The 22,297-nt window shown below is 37.5% G+C and overlaps 1 protein-coding gene across 2 annotated transcripts in view; it reads left to right on the top strand.

Moving 5' to 3' along the window:
* LOC126161767 (ATP-binding cassette sub-family A member 7-like) overlaps positions 1-22,297 on the top strand; it is a 601,933-nt gene that overhangs the window by 314,206 nt on the left and 265,430 nt on the right. Inside the window, exons 24-28 of one of the 2 annotated variants that reach the window (XM_049917824.1) lie at positions 7,544-7,758; positions 15,346-15,382; positions 16,681-16,871; positions 16,955-17,027; positions 21,946-22,035. In XM_049917824.1, coding sequence (XP_049773781.1) covers positions 7,544-7,758; positions 15,346-15,382; positions 16,681-16,871; positions 16,955-17,027; positions 21,946-22,035 — 606 coding nt within the window. Of the gene's footprint in view, positions 1-7,543; positions 7,759-15,345; positions 15,383-16,680; positions 16,872-16,954; positions 17,028-21,945; positions 22,048-22,297 lie in introns of both variants that reach the window. The other variant, XM_049917823.1, reaches the window with a different exon arrangement.

Genomic DNA, 22,297 nt, shown 5'->3' with positions numbered 1-22,297 from the left:
GGCAAAATACTTGGAAATTACAATAATCTTAGCTCAGCTCAGGAGCAAGAGAATAAAGCATTCATAATGAGGTCATATTAGTACTCGCAATTGGCGGTAATAATAGAATGATTAAATAAATTCCCAGCAGGAATACGAGTTTAGTTCATTCAAACAAAAAGGATGAAAACAGAGGTCTGATAGTGTAAGATGCTGTCGGAAAGGCACGCGATTAAAGAAGAGAGAGAAAAGATGGGCACGCATTCTTATATAGAACAAAATACAGATGATAATGATACACTGCTCTCATTATTCTGGACATACATATTCACTGACTGGCAGCGTAGTTCATTGACTCAGTGGTTAAATTATATCTTTAAACCTTAATATTGTGATAGAAAAAGAAAATAGTATGTTGTTACATCACAGGCAGGACACAATATTATAAGGTGCTCAACGATAAGATGGCGCTTGTTCCTCATTGAGTGTAACACAAAAAACAGTTCATGCAAAATATGTGTGAAATCTTTTGTGCAGTACTGTAGAACTGGTAGTGTTTCGGCATAACTTCTGGCAAAATGACGTGAAATGTCAAAAAAACTATACCTATCTGATAATAGTTCAGACACTAGAAAACATTGTTAAGCAAAGGGAAGCCTGGAACAAAGTCCAAATAAATCTTAAAGCCATTTATTTGTGTAAGTGGGGCTGAAGAGCTCGTTGTGTCAAAACATTACCAATAGGGATGTCCATCTGTATTCTTACAAATTTATTGCTGTGCACAGGTTAAAGAATCCAGATAAACTTTTGCATGCTGATTTCTGCCACTGGTCTCTGAGTGAAGTGGAATCATGAATTTTGGACCCTCAGCTTTTCATTTCTTCAGATGAGGCCAGGTTCTGTCTGTTAGGGTGTGTGAACTCACAGAACATGCACAATTATGCATGAAAAATCTTCCTCTGTGCTTTGAAGATTCTTGTGTAATCCTAAGATTGGTGTATGGTGCATAATGTCAGGTGTTCACATCATAACACAATTATTTTGCCCAACCATTAATGCTATCCAGTGTGCCCAGAAACTATTTAACCCATGTGTAAATCAGCTCACTGAAGATAATCATCTGTATGGATATTTTCACAAAGATGGAGCAGCAGCACACTGTGTCTTGATAACCTTGGCACAAATGCATTAGGTGTACAGTGAAGAGAGGACAAATTGAAGGGTCATGTGTACTCAAATAATCTCACATACTGGAAGAGGTACAGGAGATCATTGAAAATACAATTATGTTAGAAAAATAGCTACCAATCACGAGTGGAGTGTAAAGACATTTTTGTTCAGCATATTTTATTTCTCTCTGCCATTACTGGTTTTTAATGTTTGTTCATTGTCAGATGGTTGCATTATAGGATGAACTGCTGATCAGACACTGGTTGTTTTGTTTGCCATGTTGCCAGTAAACGTGTCCTGATACTTTTGAAGGTTGAGCCGAAATGCTACACGTTTCTCACAGTTTGACAAATTGAGCACAGTGCTTAATTGACATTGACAGTTACCACTTCTAGCATCTTCTTTGATGTTCATTAACAAGGGCCAATCCCTCATCAGTCACATTGTAAATAGTTTCTAAATCTGCTTCATTTCGGCCTTCCTGTACATATTATACATATTATGTTGCACTGTGGATTTTTCATCAGTGTAAATATCTAATATTGATGTTAAATGGCAGCTGCACCAGTAATAAATCGTCTTTATTATAGAGAGGCCTGAAATGATTATTTGCCTTTTTTGGTTTATCAATAAATGACATGTACTGTAATTTCAGTGGTCACTTATGTCCTGAATTCATTATGATTCTGACCTGCTAATTAGATCCAAATAACTGTGTCTTCAGTGGTGGAGGATGAAAGAAAGCTTGTATTCTTGTCCAGTCTATGTATCGATGAAGAAGATTTCTTTTTTCAGTTATCAATCTATTGAAGCTTCTTTTTAAATCAGCAAATAACTCCCATCAGACAAGTATAATATAATCACATTACAACTGCTTGGATTACTTAAGTCATGTCTCATTAGACTGCACATCATGAATACATATTGACAAAGGAAAACTAGAGAATGAATATTATCAGAATGATAGCATAAAAAATTCTTTTGTTTTTGCTGTTACAGTAACACTGTTGTTGTCATGAGCACCATTTTCCAGGATGCGACACACCTTCAAGCTGCAATTTCTAAGAATAAACAGCCCACAGCAGTTGGAAATGCTAAGCTCCATGTCCCATCTGTGTACCTCACATTATCTTCACTTATTACTAGACTATATTTCCCAAAATAGCTGTCTGAAACATAACTATTAATACAAAGAAATATTAAATATCACGGTCATCTTTTATTGTTTAGAACAGACCCGTCCAAACTGTGCACCTGGGGCGCTAGTGCCCGTGATCACCTGAGGCCAGCACCGTGGGTGAATTCGTGGCTGAGCTGTGTTGCTTAGCTGACTGTGCAGTCCGCCCACCGTGCCTCGCCATGCAGCTATATGTGCAGCTCATACGGAAGACAGACCGCCATACCAGCAGCTGTCAAAAGCATTGATACGTGATACCGACACACAAAGCCATTAGTCAACAGACTTAAAAAAATAGTGGGGGGGGGGGGGGGGGGGGGGGCCTGCAGTGCGTCCATAATATTTAAACCCTAGTGAGAAATTAATTTTTTATGTACTGCTGTCGAAAATCATGCCAAATGTTTAGTATGACATCGGAACCTCAGGCATTTAAAGAAGTACTCGATTGAACAGTACTTTAATGCACGTTACAGAGATCAGTTCGAAAATTTGTCACAAGAGAAACGCCAGTCAGAACTTGAAGAACTGAAAGAAAATTTCAGGCAGCATTACGGTGAAGTGTTTCCTATTGTATGACTCTTTATTATTTATAAAAATGATAAATAAAATTATATTTTATAATCTGATATGTCACTTAGCAATGTGCCAGTTATCGACTATCAGATTGTCAGCAACAAGGAACATTTCTTTTTGGATAATTTTTATATTTGGGTTGCATTACATCGCTTTGTACAGACATAAGAAAAAGTTACAGGTGCGTTATTTGTTGCCACTTTCTGAAAAGCCATCACAAATGCTCTTTCGGACAACAAACTGTCATTGAGAGTCATTCTTTGTTTTTGTTTTTGTGTATTTGTGTTTTGATGGATGGGAACACACATGTCATAATTTGATCTATGTTTTCAATTAATTAAAATGCAAATATTCCAATAGATAAAAATTTATTTTGCGACCACATTTTGCTGTCCTTGCTAGCATCTATGACCACTTTTCAGAGGAAGTTGGGTAAAATGCACATAAAACCAATCTTTTTTTGTTAGTTTTTTATGTGGGTTTCAATGCATGAAACAATTAATTGTTAAAGTGATAGAAGTGTTTAAAAAACAGGATTTACAAAATTAATTGTAAGGTTTTTTTTGCTGTTTTAGGAACAGGAAACAGATTGGCATAGTTTGCGTACAAGTACAAATGCTTGCTGAGAATTGCGAAAGCAGGGAAACCCTTTGCAGGTGGTAATCTCACGAAGGACTGCCTTATTGACATGACGGCTTGTATTTGTCCTGCAAATCTCACAGAAAAATTTGAAAAAATAACTCTATCGCCTCAGACTGTTGCTCACCGAGTCGTCGAAGATATGTTCTGAGATATGGAGCAGCAATTAGTCGAGAGAGCAGCGAACTTTGTTTCATTTTCTATTGCTCTTGATGAGTCCTCAGATGCTGCGGACATATCTCAGCTCGTCATATTCATTCGGGGTGTCAATTACAATCTGCCTGTCACCAAAAAATTTCTCGACCTTATGCCATTAAAAGACATAACCGTGGGTTTGGATGTTTTTCTAGCCGTGGAAAATGTGTTTGAGTCAGGTGGGTTTAAAATGGGAACGCCTGACCAGTGTAACAACAGATGGAGCCCCTGCACTATGAGGGATACACACTGGATTCCTGGGTTACGTCAGGTCAAAAACGGCTGAAGTCGGCTGTTCCTTATTAAATGGCAGTCCATTGTCTCACACACCAGGAGGCACTTCTTGCGAAGGTTGTCAGCATAAAAAATGTTACAGATGCAGTTGTTCGAACAGTTAATTAACTCACTCACATGGACTCACACATCACCAATTCAAAGAATTTCTGGCTGATATCGAAGAGGAATACCTGGAGATCCCCCACCGTGCTGAAGTAAGATAAATGACCAGAGGGAAGGTGCTTCACCATTTTTTCATCTTGTGCAACAAAATCAATACCTTTTTGGAAATGAAAGGACATCCAAAAGAATTACTTCGTGATCCTAAGTGGGTGGTGAATTTGGCTTTTTTGAATGCTCTAACTGGTCATTTAAATATTTTGAACATTTCACTCCAAGGCAAAAATCACTCTCTTGTTGATTTAGTGCAGACAATTCCAGCATTTCGAAAAAAAACATTTTACTGTTAATGTTGTTCACAATACACAGCACCACTAATTGTCTTCTGACGTGAGCACATTATCAGAATGATACATAGTGTGTGGCTGATGTTATAAGCCTATGTCTGACTACAGTATCACAGTAGGAGGACTAAGTACAGATATCAACACAACCAATGAGCAGTGAACATCAATGGGAAGTCTGCCTACTACAGTGAGTATTTTTTCTGAACATGTGTGTACAAGACCTTTTTTTCTAGTTTTTATTAGTATTATCTCATTTAAGAGGCAGGGACACTCTTTATAAACACCTTGTACACTGCACTGTTACTACTTACTGGTGGAACATCCTGGCATTTCTGAAATAATGAAATGAAATGAAGTGATCATGACGACGACGACGTCGTCAATACAACACTCAGTCCATGGGTGGAGAAAATCGCCAGCCTGCCTAGGGATCGAACCCAGGCCCACAGCATGGAAGACAAACATTTTATCACTCAGTTAAGCCGTTTATTGGTTAGAATATTACGCTATAGTCAATTTTTTTTTGTTATTGCAGTATTTCATGACATACTAAATGGGGGCATTACTTCATAATTGTCAATTGTAATTTATTTTTATGTACTCTAGTTTAATAGGAAAAATGAATATAACATGTCATTTTCAACAGGCATTCTTACTTTGTTACTCACTTTCTCATTTTTGATTGCATTCAAACTCCAGAATGAATGTTTTCCTGTGTGGTGAGGAATACATTTGAAGGATTCTTTCTAACATATAAAAATTATGTGCTGTACTGGGAACTTTACATTGTTCAAGATGGTGATGATTTGTAGTTTAGAGTGCTGAACAGCAAGGTCATCAGTGCCCTATGTTGTTCAAGCCATGTTTTTATTAAGTGACTATTCAAGCATGCTTTACAGCTCAGTTCAAATCTTCAGTCTTCAAGTGTTTCTCTGCATATTTTGTCAGACTGGCACACAGGAGGAGGAGGAGGAGAGAAAGGCAGATGGTGACTTAGCCACAATTTAAGAGACATTCTCAGACTTTGCAGCAATGTGTTCACTATCAAAGTAACACTATCAAAGTAAAACTATTTGCCTTTCATCAAAATAAAGCTGTTAGCCTTTCATGGGGACTGATCGTACCTACTTCACCATTCAGGCATGCCACATGACCTGATTTGAAACTTTGGAAAGTTGAATAGACTGCTGTCTAATTTTAGCTCCGTGTTAGAATGTGAGAGAATTTGAGTAGCTTAATTTGCAAAAGTAGTACCAACAAAAGTTAAAGACCAGGTTTGTTTTGCAGTCCAGGGTACAGTTTTATTATGTTAAGATATTTATTGGAAATTGTTCATAGCACTTCCTACAGTTCCTTTAAGGATTTGTGGCAATTAAACTGCCTGAGCAGCAACCAGGGGAAGAGGATGAAGCAAAATGTCATTTCAGTGATTACAAAGTAGAGTCAAATTTATGAAGAACTTGACTTATTAGCCTGTTTATTAGCGTGATTTTGCACCGTCATCTGGCCTGGATCCGTGCACTGATTTCATTTGCAAGTTGGCCCACAGTTGCTGTTTCCAGTCTGAGCTGGTCCCACACATGCTCTATAGGGGACAGACCTGGGGATCTTCCTGACAATGTGAACACCTCAACATATGCAGACAGTTTATAGAGACATGCACTGTGCATGGATGAGCATTGTCATGAGCATTGAAAAATGGCACCATGATACTGTCACATGATAGGTAACACTTGAGGGGATAGGATCTCTCTGACGTACCATTGTCGCATCAGAGTTCCCTCAATCATTACCAACCATGACCTGAAGTCATACTCAATGGCTTGCCACACCATTACACCAGGGCTAACATCACTATGACACTCCAAAACATTGGAAGAATCTGATTTCACGCCAGTTTGGACGATTATTGTTTGGTGTTGTGCAGAGCGACAATTCATCGCTAAGCAAAATGTGATGCCATCATCAACAGTCCATGTTGCCCAGTCACAGCACCACTCCAAACGCAGTTTTTGGTGTTATTGTGGCAATGGCAGCCTGTGCATGGGATCCTGATTCCCTAGCATGGCTGCAGCTAGTCCCTGACCAATGGTGCAGGATGACAGTGAATGTTGCAGGGAGTCCATTACTTGTTCTTAGATGGCAAGAGAAGATGTGAAGGACTTAAGATGTGATTGTTTCGCACTGCACCAATCTTCCCTTGTGGTGGTTGACAGGAACCTTGACAATGAATATGCCTTCCCTTGTATTCCCATAAAGTCCAGAATCAGGCCATTGTCACATCTGTATGCACCACATACCTGGATATTGATCAATTTGACCAGCCTCACAAATGGAGATACACAGTGAGGCTCCTTTCAAACTCTGTCATGTGTTAATAATGCTGTCTCATACGAGTGTGAGTTATTTCCGTGTCCTTCATAGTGCTCACTCAACATCTGATCTCATGGTCTAACGGTGGTTAGCATTGCTGCCTCTGGATCACAGGGTCCCGGGTCCAACTCACTGCAAGGTTGGGGATTTTCTCCGCCTGGGGACTGGTGTTTGTATTGTCCTCATCATTTCATCATCATTTGGGAAAATGGTAAAACTGAACAGTGAAACAATTGGGAATTTGTATGGACGCTGATAACCGTGCAGTTGAGTGCTCCTTAAATGAAAAATCATCATCATCTGATGTTGTTCACTCCTTTTATGTACTCCATGAAGTCTGGTAACAACACTAAACATGAACATCACAAACACATCGTGGCTGCTGTTTTATCTGTAACAGAATTGAAACTGCAATTGTTTACGTGCTCACATATATGTGTGCATGTAAGAAGCTACATTGACATCCACATATGTCTTGTGAGTGCTTCAGTTTTTTTGTCAAGCAGTATTTTTTACCTTTTGTAATTTAATTAATAACATAAATTGCAATTAACCAGTATTGTGTTTAAGTAGCAGGAAATGAGTTTTTATTCAGGCAATTTTCAAATGCAAACAATCAGTAGAGGAGTAGACAACTCATTCTAATTATAGTAATAAGTTATTGATTTGATGATATTATTGTCTTGTGTTTTAGGTCGAACTATTATTCTGACAACACATTTTCTGGATGAAGCAGATATTCTTGGTGATCGTATTGCTATCATTTGTGAAGGAACACTGCGCTGTTGTGGATCTAGTCTGTTCTTGAAATCTAGATTTGGAAAAGGTTATTATTTAACTGTGGAAACTGTCTCTTCAAGTATAAGAGACCATGGTAATAATTTTGGTTCACAGAATTCCAGTGATGTGGTATGTATCTTTAATTATGCAGTACATCAATTTTTCTTGTACTATCATGATTGTATTTCAGCGCATGTATAAATATATTTTTGAAAAAAGTTATGGTCACTGGTGTATACTACACCCATGTTCAGTAAAAACAGAACACCTTGAATGACTAGAGTTTTTTTTTTAATTTTATTTATTTATTTTTTGAGTCATCAGTCTTCTGACTAGTTTGATGCGGCCCACCATGAATTCCTCTCCTGTGCCAATCTCCTCATCTCAGAGTAGCACTACCAACCTACGTCCTCAGTTATTAGCTGACTGTATTCCAATCTGTGCCTTCCTCTACAGTTTTTGTCCTTTAAAGGTCCCTCTAGTACTATGGAAATCACTCCCTTATGTTTTAACAGATGTTCTAGCATCCTGTCCTTTCTCCTTGTCAGTGTTTTCCACATATTCCTTTTCTCTCCAATTCTGCGCAGAACCTCCTCATTCCTTACCTTATAAGTCCACCTAATTTTCAACGTTCACCTATAACACCACATCTCAGATGCTTCGTTTCTCTTCTGTTCTGGTTTTCTGACAGTCCATATTTCACTACCATACAATGCTGTGCTCCAAAAGTACATTCTCAGAAATTTCTTTCTCAAATTAAAGTCTATGTTTGGTACTAGTAGATTTCTGTTGGTCAGGAGTGCCGTTTTTGCCAGTGCTAGTCTGCTTTTGATGTCCTCCTTGCTCCATCCGTCATTGATTATTTTGCTGCTTAGGTAGTAGAATTACTTTACTTCATCTACTTCATGACCATCAGTCCTAATGTAAGTTTCTCGCTGTTCCCATTTCTGCTACTTCTCATTATTTTTGTCTTTCTTTGATTTGCTCTCAATCCATATTCTGTACTCATTAGACTGTTCATCCCATTCAGCAGATCGTGTAATTCTTCTTCACTTTCTCTCAGGATAGCAATGTCATCAGCAAATCGTATCATTGATATCCTTTCACCTTGAATTTTAATTCCACTCCTGAACTTTCCTTTTATTTCTATCATTGCTTCTTTGATGTAAAGATTGAACAATAAAGCTGAAAGACTGCATCCCTGCCTTACATCCTTTTTAATCCAAGCACTTTGTTCTTATTGTTCACTTGTATTATTCCCTCTTGTCTCTTGTTCATATTTTATATTAACCATCTCTCCCTCTAGCTTACCCCTATTTTTCTCATAATTTCAACCATCTTGCACCATTTTACATTGTCAAATGCTTTTTCAGGGTCGACAAATCCTATGAATATGAACGTGTCTTGATTTTTCTTTAGCCTTGCTTCCATTATCAACCACAACATCAGAATTGCCCCTCTGGTGCCTTTACCTTTCCTATAGCCAAACTGATTGTCACCTAATGCATCCTAAATTCTGTTTTCTATTCTTCTGTATGTTAGTCATGTCAGCAACTTGGAAGTATGAGCTGTTAAGCTGATTGTGCAAAATTTTTACATTTGTCAGCTCTTGCAGTCTTCGTAATTCTGTAGATGATATTTTTTGGAAAGTCAGTTGGTATGTCACCCGACTCATACATTCTACACACCAACATGAATAGTCATTTTGTTGCCACTTCCCCGAATGATTTTAGAAATTCTGATGGAATGTTATCTATCCCGTCTGATCTTAAGTCCTCCAAAGTTCTCTTAAATTCTGATTGTAATACTGCGTCCCCCATCTCTTCTAAATCGATCCTTGTTTCATCTTCTATCATTCAAGGTGCTATTTCCACCTATCCGCTCTCTCCTCTGCATTTAACAGTGGAATTCCCGTTGTACTCTTAATGTTACCATCCTTGTGTTTAATTTCACTGAAGGTTGTTTTGACTTTCATATATGCAGAGTAAGGCCTACTGACAATCGTTTCTTTTTCGATTTCTTCACATTTTTCATGCAGCCATTTCATCTTAGCTTCCCTGCACTTCCTATTTATTTCATTCCTCAGTGACTTGTATTTCTGTATTCCTGAACTTCCCTGAACATTTTTGTACTTCCTTCTTTCATCGATTAACTGAAGTATTTCTTCTGTTATCCTCAGTTCTTCGCAGATACCTTCTTTGTACCCTACTTCTGTGATTGCACTTTTTAGAGATGTTCATTCCTCTTCAGCTGGACTGTCTACTGAGCTATATCGTTTTCCCGTGTCTATAGCCTTAGTGAGCTTCAAACATATCTCATCATTCCTGAGTACTTCTGTATCCCACTTCTTTGCATATTGATTCTTCCTGGCTAATCTCTGAGACTTCAGCCTGCTCCTCATCACTACTACATTGTGATCTGAGTCTACATCTGCTCCTGGGTACGCTTTACAATTGAGTCCCTGATATCGAAATCTCTGTCAACCATGATGTAATCTAACTGAAATCTTCCAGTATTACCCAGCCTTTTCCAAGTATACATTCACCTCTTGTGATTCTTGAACAGAGTATTCACTATTACCAGCTGAAATTTATTGCAGAGCTCAGTTAGTCTTTCTCCTCTCGCATTCCTTGTCCCAAGCCCATATTCTTGTGTAACCTTTTTTCTACTGCATTCCAGTCCTCCATGACTATTAGATTTTCATCTCCCTTTACTTACTGTATTACCCTTTCAGTATACTCGTACACTAGCTCTATTACTTCAGCTTCAGCTTGCGACATCGGCATGTATACCTGAACTATCATTGTCGGTATAAGTTTGCTGTTGATTCTGATAGGAACAACCCTATCACTGAACTGTTCACAGTCACACTCTCTCTGCCCTGCCTTCCTATTCATAATGAATCCTACACCCATTATACAACTTTCTGCTGCTGTTGATATTAGCCAGTACTCATCTGACCAGAAATCCTTGTCTGCTTTCCATTTCACTTTACTGGGCCCTGATACATCTAGATTGAGGCTTTGCATTTCCCATTTCAGATTTTTTAGCTTCCTTACCACATTCAAGCTTCTGACATTCCATGCTCCAACTCATGTTATCCTTTTGTCAGTTATTCAATCTTTTTCTCATGTTCACCTCCCCCTTGGCAGTCCCCTCCCAGAGATGCCAATGGGGAGATCATCAAGTCACTTTTTCAATTCCAGGAGACATGTGCTGTGGATAAACGTTATGTACAGTGGTTTCCATTGCCTTCTGCATCATCGTGCTATTAATCATTGCTGGTTCTCCTACCTTTAGGGACAGTTACCCACTCTAAAGATGATGGTGTGCCCTGAACCTCCGTCTGCTCCTCTGCCCTCTTTGTCAAGCCCATTGGTACAATGGGGTGACTTCTTATGATGGAAGTTTTCAGCTGGCAGTGCTGATTTTTAATCAAAATTTAAGTGGTGCCAGGTTTCGAACCAGGGACCAAGGACGTTTTAATTATTAATCTAAGACAACATTTTAATTACTAATCAAAGATGACATTTTAATTACTAATCAAAGACACTACCCATAGACAATGGGTGCAACTAGAGTTAGAAAGTTCATATTCACAGGACATGTACATTAGTATGTCCTGCCGAAAAATTTAGCATTTCTGTCACCTCAGTTCAGCGTGTGTCCAGTTGCCTAGTAGGCACAGGGTTTGCCATGAGTCCTGATAATTTGTTTCATCACAATGGCATTGACACATATAAGGCGTGAATGGCATCCTGTGGTATAGCCATCTAGGCTGCATTCACCTGGTTTCGGAGTCCATCTGTGGTGGTCAGCTTTGGTTCACAGTGCTGCACCCATCATTTCACCGTATCTCTCACATTTTTGACTGGCGACAAGTCTGGTGATTCAATTTCATTCAGGTGACAAGTCTAGTGATCTGGTGGGCTAGGGCAAAAGGCTGACTTCCTGTGACACCAAGAAGGCATGTGTTCATTCAGGGACACATATTGTCGTGCTGAAAGGTGGCATCTGGGGTTTTTTGCAGAAAGACTATAGCTGCAGGTTGCTGGTGTCATTAACTTACGTGGCACTGGTCACATTACCATGGACATGCAGCAACTCTGATTTGTGGTTGTAGTCAACATCACCACACACCATAAGGCACTGAGGTGGTGCTGTGATGCCACTGTCCATGTCTGCAGTAAACCAAAATATGGCCATGATTTTCAAACAAGCAGAACCTAGATTCATCCAGAAACACTATCTGATGCCGATCCTGTCATAGGAAATATCACTCCATACATCATTGACATCTAGCATGGTTCTGTACATTCATCAAAGGCAGGTGGAGAAGTAGACAACGTGCATGTAACCCATGCCATAATAAATGGCAATGGACTGTCACCTCCAATAATGTATGATGTGTTCCACTGTTCCACTGCTGTGCTAGAGACAAGGAGGATGCAGATCTGTCCTGCAACGCCATTCGGTTGAGGTGTTGATCTTCTCGGGGCCGGTCTAGGTGGTTTGACCTGTCCCATCTCGTCATGTTCGGCATCCTTCTGTGAATGAATGATTCTGCTGACGCCTGTTGCACTGCTGAAATACTTCGGCCCACGAGTAGCAATTTCCTTGCGTCCTCTTTCAAACTCACTGATTTGAAGGTATGGTTTGCATATATGCCTGCGAGGCATCCTATACATCTGCTCAAGTCACACTGATCCATTATCTTCAGTTTATAGTAACAATAAGAGCCACAGGCACATTTTACCTGTAAGTGGTGGTGTGCTGTGATATTGACCTTAAACCTGCTGGTTCAAATGCTAATCATTTTTGTAGAATGTACTAATGTACATGTCCTGTGAATATGAATGTCCTATCTCTAGCCATTCAAGGTGTTCCGTTTTGTATATAGCAGATGACTTGAAAGAACAGGATTACTGAATTATTTATGAACTAAAAAATTAATATGCTCCATGTCCCTATCTTCTCACTCTGTTTTTTTTGTTTGCAGTTGGTATGTTATTGAAGTATGTAATTGATTCCAGTGGTCATACACGTCATATAGAATGTTTTAATTCTGTCTCGGCTCAATGTTCATGTTGATCATGTCATTAAAAATGCACACACTACAAACTTACTCATCATAATACATTTTTATATCAAATGAATTCATGAGTTGTCGAAAGAGTTCCTGTTTTCAGAACACATTCGTTGGAACGGACATATTTTTTCAATTTCTAAAATACGTGGGAAAACTGGAATGATTAAGACAGCTTGTACTCTGCAAAGTCTAGAAGTACTGCATCTCAGATTCTATTTAAGCATTAATGGATATACTAAAATTCCTTTAATTAGTTTGGAAATACTGCTGTGGGGGCTCTGAGTGTACTCTGAGGGTGGGCAACTCCCTCTGAAATTTACTGTTATGGTCCTACAGCATGGACACTAGTATCATTTACCATTGTTTATTGATTGTGATTAGATTTCTCATATGCTGACATCATATCCATAATTTGCTTGTGATGTTCTTGTTATCTTCTTTCCACATCTCTTCATTTCATCATATCCTCTTCCCTCACCTAGTGGAATATACCACTATTTACAAAGAACTTTGCTTCGAGGACTCATAATTCCATACCAATTAATGATCACTCACACTTGATACAATGCCTGTGGGATTTAGTGTGCAGTTTTCTTCCTTGTCATACTGTACATCATGTGTCTTGAAAAATCAGCTAGTCCAGTATTTATAAATTTGTTTTATTCCCAGCAGTGTGCATGGTATTTGTACTATTTGTTTACATTCTGGCAAATCCAGTTTTTTCTTTCCCTTTAATTTCTTTACATTTTTTTGTAGTGATCTAATTCCACCTAACATTTAGTTCTAGTTTACAGATTCTATAATCTCCTCCCTCTTCATGGCTTTTATATAACAAATGAACTGACATTAGGTTGTTATTGTACTCAAAACTTTTCCATGATTTCTTCTCTCTTCGTCTTACAGAATTATCAATGTCTCTTTGATTGAGTATTCAGTTTAAGCATAAACGAGACCACTCACCATATAGTAGAAGCATTGAGTTGTCGCAAGACCCACAGAAGAGAATGAAAGTTTGCTAGCTTTCAGATAAACCCTTTAACAAGCTGGAGAGCACATATGCAGGGTGAATGTTAATAAAACATACGAACTGGAGGGACAGATTCCAGACTTTAATGGAGGAAAAAAGATGCTATGAATGTGTCTGGAAATGGATTGTTGCCATGGTAGATGGTGCTGATGAGTAAAAGTTTCTCTGACAACTTGCCATGTGTTTCTTATGTGTTTCAGGCAGTGTAATTGATGGAGCATACTGTAAGCAAGAGAATGGTCCAGCACTTATGTCAGAAACAAGCCGAGATGGTGTTTGTATACGGCCAAGTGATGGAAACGGCAGTTGAGAGGCAGCACAGCTATACTAAAATAAATACCCTCACAGACACCAACAACATCATGCAACATTTCAAGCTCTTTTTGGGTGTTTGTGTGATCATGGGTTGTTTCAGACAGACAAATGTGCATGGAGGAAGCTGCTCTGTGTACACCAGATTTGGAGGACCAGGTCCCGCCTCTCGACTGTTTCCATGTGCTTGGCTGTACACAGACACTATCTTGACTTGTTCCCAACATTAATACCGTACCATTCTGCTGCTTACACTGTGCTGTGTTAATGTAAATGAGTAGATAAAAAAATCTGCTCACCAAGTGGCGGCAGGAGAACACACACACTGGAAGGTTTAACTATTAAAAGCTTTTGGAGCCAGTAGCTCCTTCTTCTGGTAGAAGAGTTGAAGGGGAAGGAAGAGGAGTGAAGAAAAAGTACTGGAGAGGTTTAGCAAAAAGGGTACAGTTCAGAAAAGTCACTCAAATCCCCAGGTCAGGAGAGACTTTCCAGACAGGATCAGAAGGAAAAACTGATTGTTGAGGACATACCAACAATCAGGCCCCAATCAACAATCAGTTCCCAACAATCAGTCTTGCCTCCTCATCCTGTCTGGTAAGGCTCCCATGACCCGGGATTTTGGGTGACTTTTCTGAACTGCACCCCTTTCTCTAAACCTCTCCTGTCTTTTTCCTTCACCCCTCTTCCTTCCCCTTCAATTCTTCTACCACAAGAAGGAACCACTGGCTCCAAAAGCTTGTAAAAGTTAAACCTTTCTGTGTGTGTGTGTTTTCTGATGTCCCCACTTGGTGAGTAGATTTTTTTATCTATCTGTTTTAAAAAAATGAGATTGTGTACAGAGTGTGAACGATCCTTCTAAGGTAAAGAGCATTCTATGCAGCTGATCAGTTAACTGAGAAGTAAGAAGGAAGCTAGACATCAGGTAGAAGGTAGAATAGGCTGGCTGTCTTCATTAAAGGCAGGGTACTGTGACGCAAATGTTTATTTTTGCTATTTTCAAGAAATAATCAATTGGTTTGTGTGGTGAAACAGTTGGAAATTGCTAGAAAAATTGTTTTTAGTGGTGGTCGCCATTGGCTTCAAGTCTTCAGAAGATGACTTTGTAGTCTTCAGAAGAAGACTTTGAGAAGATTTTCAGCACTTAATTAAATACTATTTCTTGTTCAGTTGTTCACGAAATGTACAGATAATTGTTTTAAATTTATCTTAGTTTTAAAGAATTATTTTGAGATTGCTTTTGATTACATCTGTTTTTTTCTGACTTTTTGTCTCTCTATCTTATTTCAAGGAAACTATGGAAGCTGGAACAGAAGTTGCTCATGCAAGTAAGTATCTATGCTTATGATTATAGTCTACCAACTTATTTTACAGATGAATAAAAAAGAAAATTACTAGGAAGTACTGGGAAGCTTAAAAATATTTTGAATTTTAATATGCCACTTTTGAGGATTAAAATTCTCGATATCCTCTCATTAATTCACTGCTGTACAGTATTTGAGCTTTCACAGACAGATATTAACATAATAAAAAAAGGCAAAGTGCTACTTATAAGTGGGGTATTGCTTCATTAGTAATAGTAACTCAGTGGTGCTTACACTACCGATTGCTTCCTTGCATTACTATGCTGGTTTTGTTAAGTAATAACAGTTACCTGCACACTGTAAACGTAGAGGTTTGTTTGCAATGAAAAACATTAATTATCAGGCTATTAGCAAGAATTTTCAGTCCTTGAATCCAGATACTCATGTAACTTGTAAAAGCAATGGCTGATTAGAGCCATTAAAAGGGTGCTAGCAGACAACTGATATAGCCTGTTGCTGTAGAACTCTGTATTTCAATAATGGATGGAAAAAAAAGATTGTGTGGCATTATTGGCAATATTACACCTTAAAATAGTATGTCCGCAGATGCAATCCACCCCCTTCCCTCTACATAAATAATATAAATTTACATTTGTTCCCATAATTTTAACTGTGTTAAACATTATGTGAGCTGCATCTGTATGAAAGTGACCTGTCAGTGCACTTTTTCACATTGTGGCTTAGGATTAACAATTGCCCTTTACATACAGATGTACCAGTTAAACTGGTACTGGTTTTGACATGGCTAACATGTTCCTTGAAACCCTTACCAGTTTAGTGTTGGCTACCAGCAAGTGAATAATTGGGAGTGTGACTAATTTCCCATTTTTTCTCATAAGATACTTCCTTTGAAGTTGCATGATAATCATATTAATGCCTAATAATTATTGCTAAATGTTTATGCAGTGCTTAGTTTTAATAATCTGAAAGTCTGCTGTACACCCCTAAGACAATCTTCACATTGGTTGTAATAATAAGATTAGCTTCTTACCTTGAAAAATGTATTTTATTACGTTCCAAACACATCTGAAATTGTGTTCCGCAGATTTTTTACACTGAAATATTAGGCATAATGGGAAATGTTCTGAAAAAAAAATGCTAATGTGAAAACAAAATAATAGTGTGCAGAATAATTTGCCCTGGACAATGTCTAAAAGTGGAAAATAGTAACATGTAATCCTTCCTCACTGATTTCTTTTGTTTTATTTTCTTATACTTTTCAGTTTCTATTGTATATTTAAATTTTTGATATGTTCTTACAGCCATAACTGAATTCATAAAAAGTAAAATAGAGTCAGCACACTTGGTTCAGAGCTTAGGATCAAGTTTTGTTTATATATTGCCTCAGCGATATGCCACAGATAAATTTGAAGAATTGTTAAGAAGTCTGGACGAAATGTCGGATCAACTAAAAATCTGTTCTTATGGAATAAGAGATACATCACTTGAAGAAGTATGTAGAATTTTTGTGATCAAATGTCTTACAGTTCTTCAATAAATTTGCTTTAAAATTCATTCTGAACTTTTATTTTACAGATTTTTCTGAATGTTTGTACAGATGAGGATTTTGATTCACTCACTGAACCTGAGGACAGTGTGTACATGAAAGGCAAGTTCTGTTTGTTTCATATTTTACTTCATTACTGAAGAACAAAAACTACTCTATGCACAATTGGCATGATGGTTGTGGGAGTAGCAGTATGAGTCGCAAGGTGATGTGCTACTTTGGACTGATATTCACTTGTTTCAGATGCCTACGAACCTTAGCCTAATATACAGTGTTCTGTACAATGGCACTGTTGTTGCCATTCTACATTTTTTTTAATTGTGCAAAGTTTTGTTCTATGTTGTGTGAGCAATTACTGTTTATGGAGTATTCAAAGTTGAGTGGTAAGGCACCACAAGCAATTGCTAGCTTCACATGTCACATATGCTTTCACATGGAAAAGTAAATAATGCACTAAACTCAATGCTATCTGCTAATGAAGGGAGGCATGGTAGGGAGTGAATAGTGAGCTGTTCATGCTGCTCAAGATCCTTTGTTGTACATCAGTTCAGCTACATCCATCAATCACTGCGCTGAGTGTCTTTATGGAGGACACATCTAGTACATCAGCACTGATAGTGTAAAAATGTTGTTATGTCAAAACAAACTCTTCACTCTTCTTTACTTTTATGTACTATTTTGAGAACCTTCAGTTTTCGAAAAACAATAAGTAACTCCTCAGTTAATATTCCCCGTGATATTATTATACTGGTATGCATTGTACCACCAGTCCTGAATACTGGAACGGGTTGGTTTATCACTGCTGAAAATGCATGTAATTTGTTTTACAGGTCAATGGACATTCGTTAAATTTGTGTTTGATTTGAAATATTTCTATTTTACATCTCCTCATTCTGTATCACTTTTAGAAAGTTTGTTGCCAGCTGTGACTCACAATCAGTGTGATAGTATTACCCAAACTTCAGAATAGTTAGTTTAATATGTGGAGTACAGGATATAGGCATTCATTCATCTTGTGAGTACCGATGTTTCCCTGAATTTTTGTAGTTTGAGTTGTGCTCTATATAATTTTTACTGTCTAGGGCATGTTGAAATGGCAGTCTTATGTAATTTATGATCTTATGTAGCATAAAAAACTACATTTGTATGATTGTGGCAAATATAAGAGCAGCAATCATGTGAGTCTTTCAGTCATGCAGATTCCATGTCAACAGCTTACTTTGCAGTTTTATACCTCTCTGTACTCCCAAATGAGATTGTAGTACATCTTAGAGACATAGCAGAGTTACATTTTTTGAGCATGCACTAAAGATAGTCTAGGTTTCTGCTAAGTTACATAGGTGTGTTTTGTATCCTGCTAGTTAGTTACATGTCCCGTAGATCACAATAAGTATTATAGTGTGAAACACACACACACACACACACACACACACACACACACACAGACAGAGAGAGAGAGAGAGAGAGAGAGTTGTCTTTTTGTCTTTCATATATATTCACAATAGCAAAGATGAATAAGCGCCTGTAGTTCTTAAGGTATGCATTTGAGAACCCATGTCAGCTGGACATGTTTTTCTTGTTTTAGTCCATACTATCATCTCTGAAAGTTGTGTACCCTACAACCTTAGCAACAATGGTAGTGGTAAATATATTCCACTGTCAGAGACATCAGAACAATTTTCACTTATAGCTTTCAACTCGGTCATTTCTAGACCAGGTTCCCTTACCTCAAATTGCTACATTTACATTTCACCGTCTTCCTTGAAAGTTTGTAGTGTCAGCATGGAATCACCCCTGTATAAAATTATGGCTAATGAGATAGATTAGTACTCATAAATTAATAATTTTTTCTCATGAGAAGGAACAGTTGTATACAGCTGGCCATTAAATTACACCACCATGAAGGTGGCATGCAACAAATGTCAAATTGGCATTGGCATGCTTGTCTGCAAATGATTAGCACTTCAGCAGAACCATACAAAGTAGATAGGAGTAGAGATGACTATGTTCTGTAGTCAGAGAAAATTACACATCATGTTTCTCATTCAGAAGTTACATTTGAACGTTGCTTGTTAGTGAGATCACTTTATGGCTTGTGTGAAGCAGAAACATCTCCCAGTGCATGTCAGATTTCAACATTGACAAGATCTTGGTTTGTTGAGACTGCAGTTTACCGTCCAATGATATTGGTGCTTGCATTTGTCAGGATCTCATGATTGTCATGTGAATATCAGATTGATAGGGTTGCCACTTTAATGCCATGCAGGTTCTCAATTGCCCATATAACTTATGCCCAAAGAGGACAGATCTACCGTTCACTTGGCTGTGCAGGATTGTATAGCTATGTCATGTGCCTTGAGTCAAGAAGTAGGCTTGTTTCGAACAAGACTGAATTACTAAGCACGAGCAACTGTCAGCACAGTGACCATTGTTGTGGCTTCCTTTCATTCAGCAGCACTATATTGTTGTGTGTCCTATCCCCATCAGCTGACACGGTTAGGACACACAGTATTGTGCTTACCACATTTTACGAAGTGGAAAGGTGTTTGTAAAACTGAAATTACGCAAAGTACATCAATATTTGTGTGCAGTACCCTCAGAACGCAAAAGAAGAAGGATCAGTCATAACAAAACATGACAAGCTGTCAGTGCAGGATGAGAGACAGATGATCTTGCAAAACCATGTAACGTAAACTCACATTTTCAATAAACAAAACCCATTGATGATGGCACACAGGTGCAAAAACATGTTTTTGTAACAAGAGAAAAAACAGTGTTTTTGCGTAAAAGGCAGAACCTACATCAAATAATATTTTTGACACTTTGTGCAATTCTGTCAGATAGCTCATTTTCAGCTAGAACTGATGTATCGTTTGCAAATAAAAATGAGTGAACATCAATAGCAAGTGGTAGAACATGCACATAGAAGAAGAACAGTTAGGGACCAAATATTGAACCTTTTGGGATTCCTTGGGAAACTGTTTGCTAGTTTGTTTTTAATTACTTGAATTTGTAGTTAATGTTACTTTTTGTTTTCTGTCTGTTAAGTAAGAGTTGACCTACTGTAAAGCAGTATCCTAGATTCCATGTATCTGTAATTTGTGGAAATGGAAGGGGTGTTTAACTCAATCAAATGCTTTAGTCAGATTACAGGATATTTCTGTGACCCTTATATCATAAACTAATGTGAAGCTTATCTTTTTTAGTAAATTCATTGACGGCATTTACATTTGAACTGGAACTGGTTTTTAAAAATTATGTTATTTGTAACAAGAAATTTTTGAATTTTTTTCTGCAATCTTTTCAGATACTTTATAGAAGACAAGCAGAAAAGGGAGAGGACAGTTATTCTTCATATCTTTTGTCCATCCTTTTTGTGGATAATGGTTTTATCTCAGGGCATTACAGTACATTTGGAAAGATCCCTTTTCAAATGATTAGTTTATAATAATCAATAGTGGTTGTGATATGATACTATACACACCTTTGATTATAGATGTGGGTATATCATATCACCTAGTTAAGGCTTTGTTTTTTAAAGAAAATATTTCATTTTCAACATATCTTAGGACGATTTTTTTCACACCCTTTAAAAAGTGTCCCGGTGGTGTTACGAGCTTATGAAATTAGCCTTTCTTGATTGGCTGATCTTGCTACATTTAAGAAAAGTTCATTGAAACAACTGGACATTTGGGAAGGGTTTACTACAATATAGCTTTCAAAATCTCTTGACTTTTAACTTTGACTCCTAACCCTGGATAAAGAAATGATCATAATACTTTTCTATAATTTCTATTTTGGAAGATGAATGTTATTATTCCCCATTTTTAGCTGGTGGTACAAATTTTCTGAATACAGCTTTATAGTTTTTAACATACATAATAAAATCAGGGTTTCTGTTTGGTTTTGTCTCATTGTAGAGCTGTCTCTTCCTGGCCCTAGCGATTTTTATTCTTTTTGTAATCTATTTAAGTTTATTGCTTACTTCCTTTTGCCAAGTTCTGGGAGGAAAAGATTCACTGAATACATCTAAGAAATAATTTATAAACTTGTCATAGCTTTTGGTGCTTGAAATGTAGTGGTCTACGGGCCAACGTACAAAACTTAGTTTACTGCAGAAAACATCTGTATTACTTTTGCAGAAATTTATTATTATATACATTTTGAGAGGCTTAAGCTTTCCACATTTGGGAGGTACATAAGCAGAGCTGAATGATTAGAAGTCTCTAGATCTAAACACTTCTTATTTGCATTTTCAAACTGGTATTTGCAATAATACTATCAGTGCAGATCAGTGATGTTACTTCGTAGCTACGCTTTTGTTGATCTGGTCTGAATTTCATCCTAACATTTCCTCAGATTAAAGGAAGGTTAGGACATACCACATGCAATTGGACCATAATACTCCACTGTCAACTTCAAGCCACCCTTTAAAGGCTAGTTTTACTCAGACAAGAATCATTTGTTCAAGTAATTTGTGTTTTAAAATGATAGCACCAATACCATTTCAATTTTGTTTCAGCCTGTTCTGTTTATCTTGTCTAACGTGAATTTCTGGTATTTCCATAACTCATTTCTTGCACTGTATGAAGCACTTTTAGTTACAATTTCATGCACTGAATTGTGAAATAATTATTTTTCAGCAATCTGTTTTCCAAAATTGGGCATTGATAACTTTAAAGCCAGTATCAAGTCTCACTTGTATTCCAGGTAACATGATTACCTGTTACAAGTGGATGTCAGAATAATCTGTCAATCCAGGAAAATCATTTTTGGGCCATATATATGATAGAAGCCCCCTCTTTGCACACAGAATCACAGCCAGTGCCGTCAATATTTACTTGCCTCTAATGAAATGATGATAAGAAATTGACTTCTGTAACCTCCATTTAATAATGAGATAATTACTTGCATATGTCATGGCTTCATTACGACCATAGTTACATGTTTGATGGCTTGGACATTTTTGTAACATTTGTTTCTGTAGTCTGCACAGTCAAAGATTTGAATATGATTGCAGGTTTTAAAAGAGCGAAAGTCCATTATAAGAAACATAAAGATTTGAGTGAGCCCACAGTAACAATTAGTGAGCAGTCAACAATATCTGCAGGTAATGAACAAGATACGTTACATTTGTATTTGAAAATATATTTAATAATTTTTTGGGTAATGTGTGAATAATGTGCACATGAACAAAAACTCTCATTATTAAAATTTATTCATAATATTTATTAGTCAGTACAGTATGCATAAATGTGTGGTATTTCATCAGACAATACGACTGACAGTACATATTCTGGTATATCTCTGTGTATTTTGCCTGATGATTTTTGTTATGTGGGCTTGAGCCCATGGTCAAAGGTATGTTTTGG

This window comes from Schistocerca cancellata, chromosome 2 (assembly GCF_023864275.1).
Source record: "Schistocerca cancellata isolate TAMUIC-IGC-003103 chromosome 2, iqSchCanc2.1, whole genome shotgun sequence".
Classification (NCBI taxonomy): Eukaryota; Metazoa; Arthropoda; class Insecta; order Orthoptera; family Acrididae; genus Schistocerca; species Schistocerca cancellata.
Note: the sequence above shows the minus strand (reverse complement) of the source record. Positions and strands in the feature narration are given on the sequence as shown.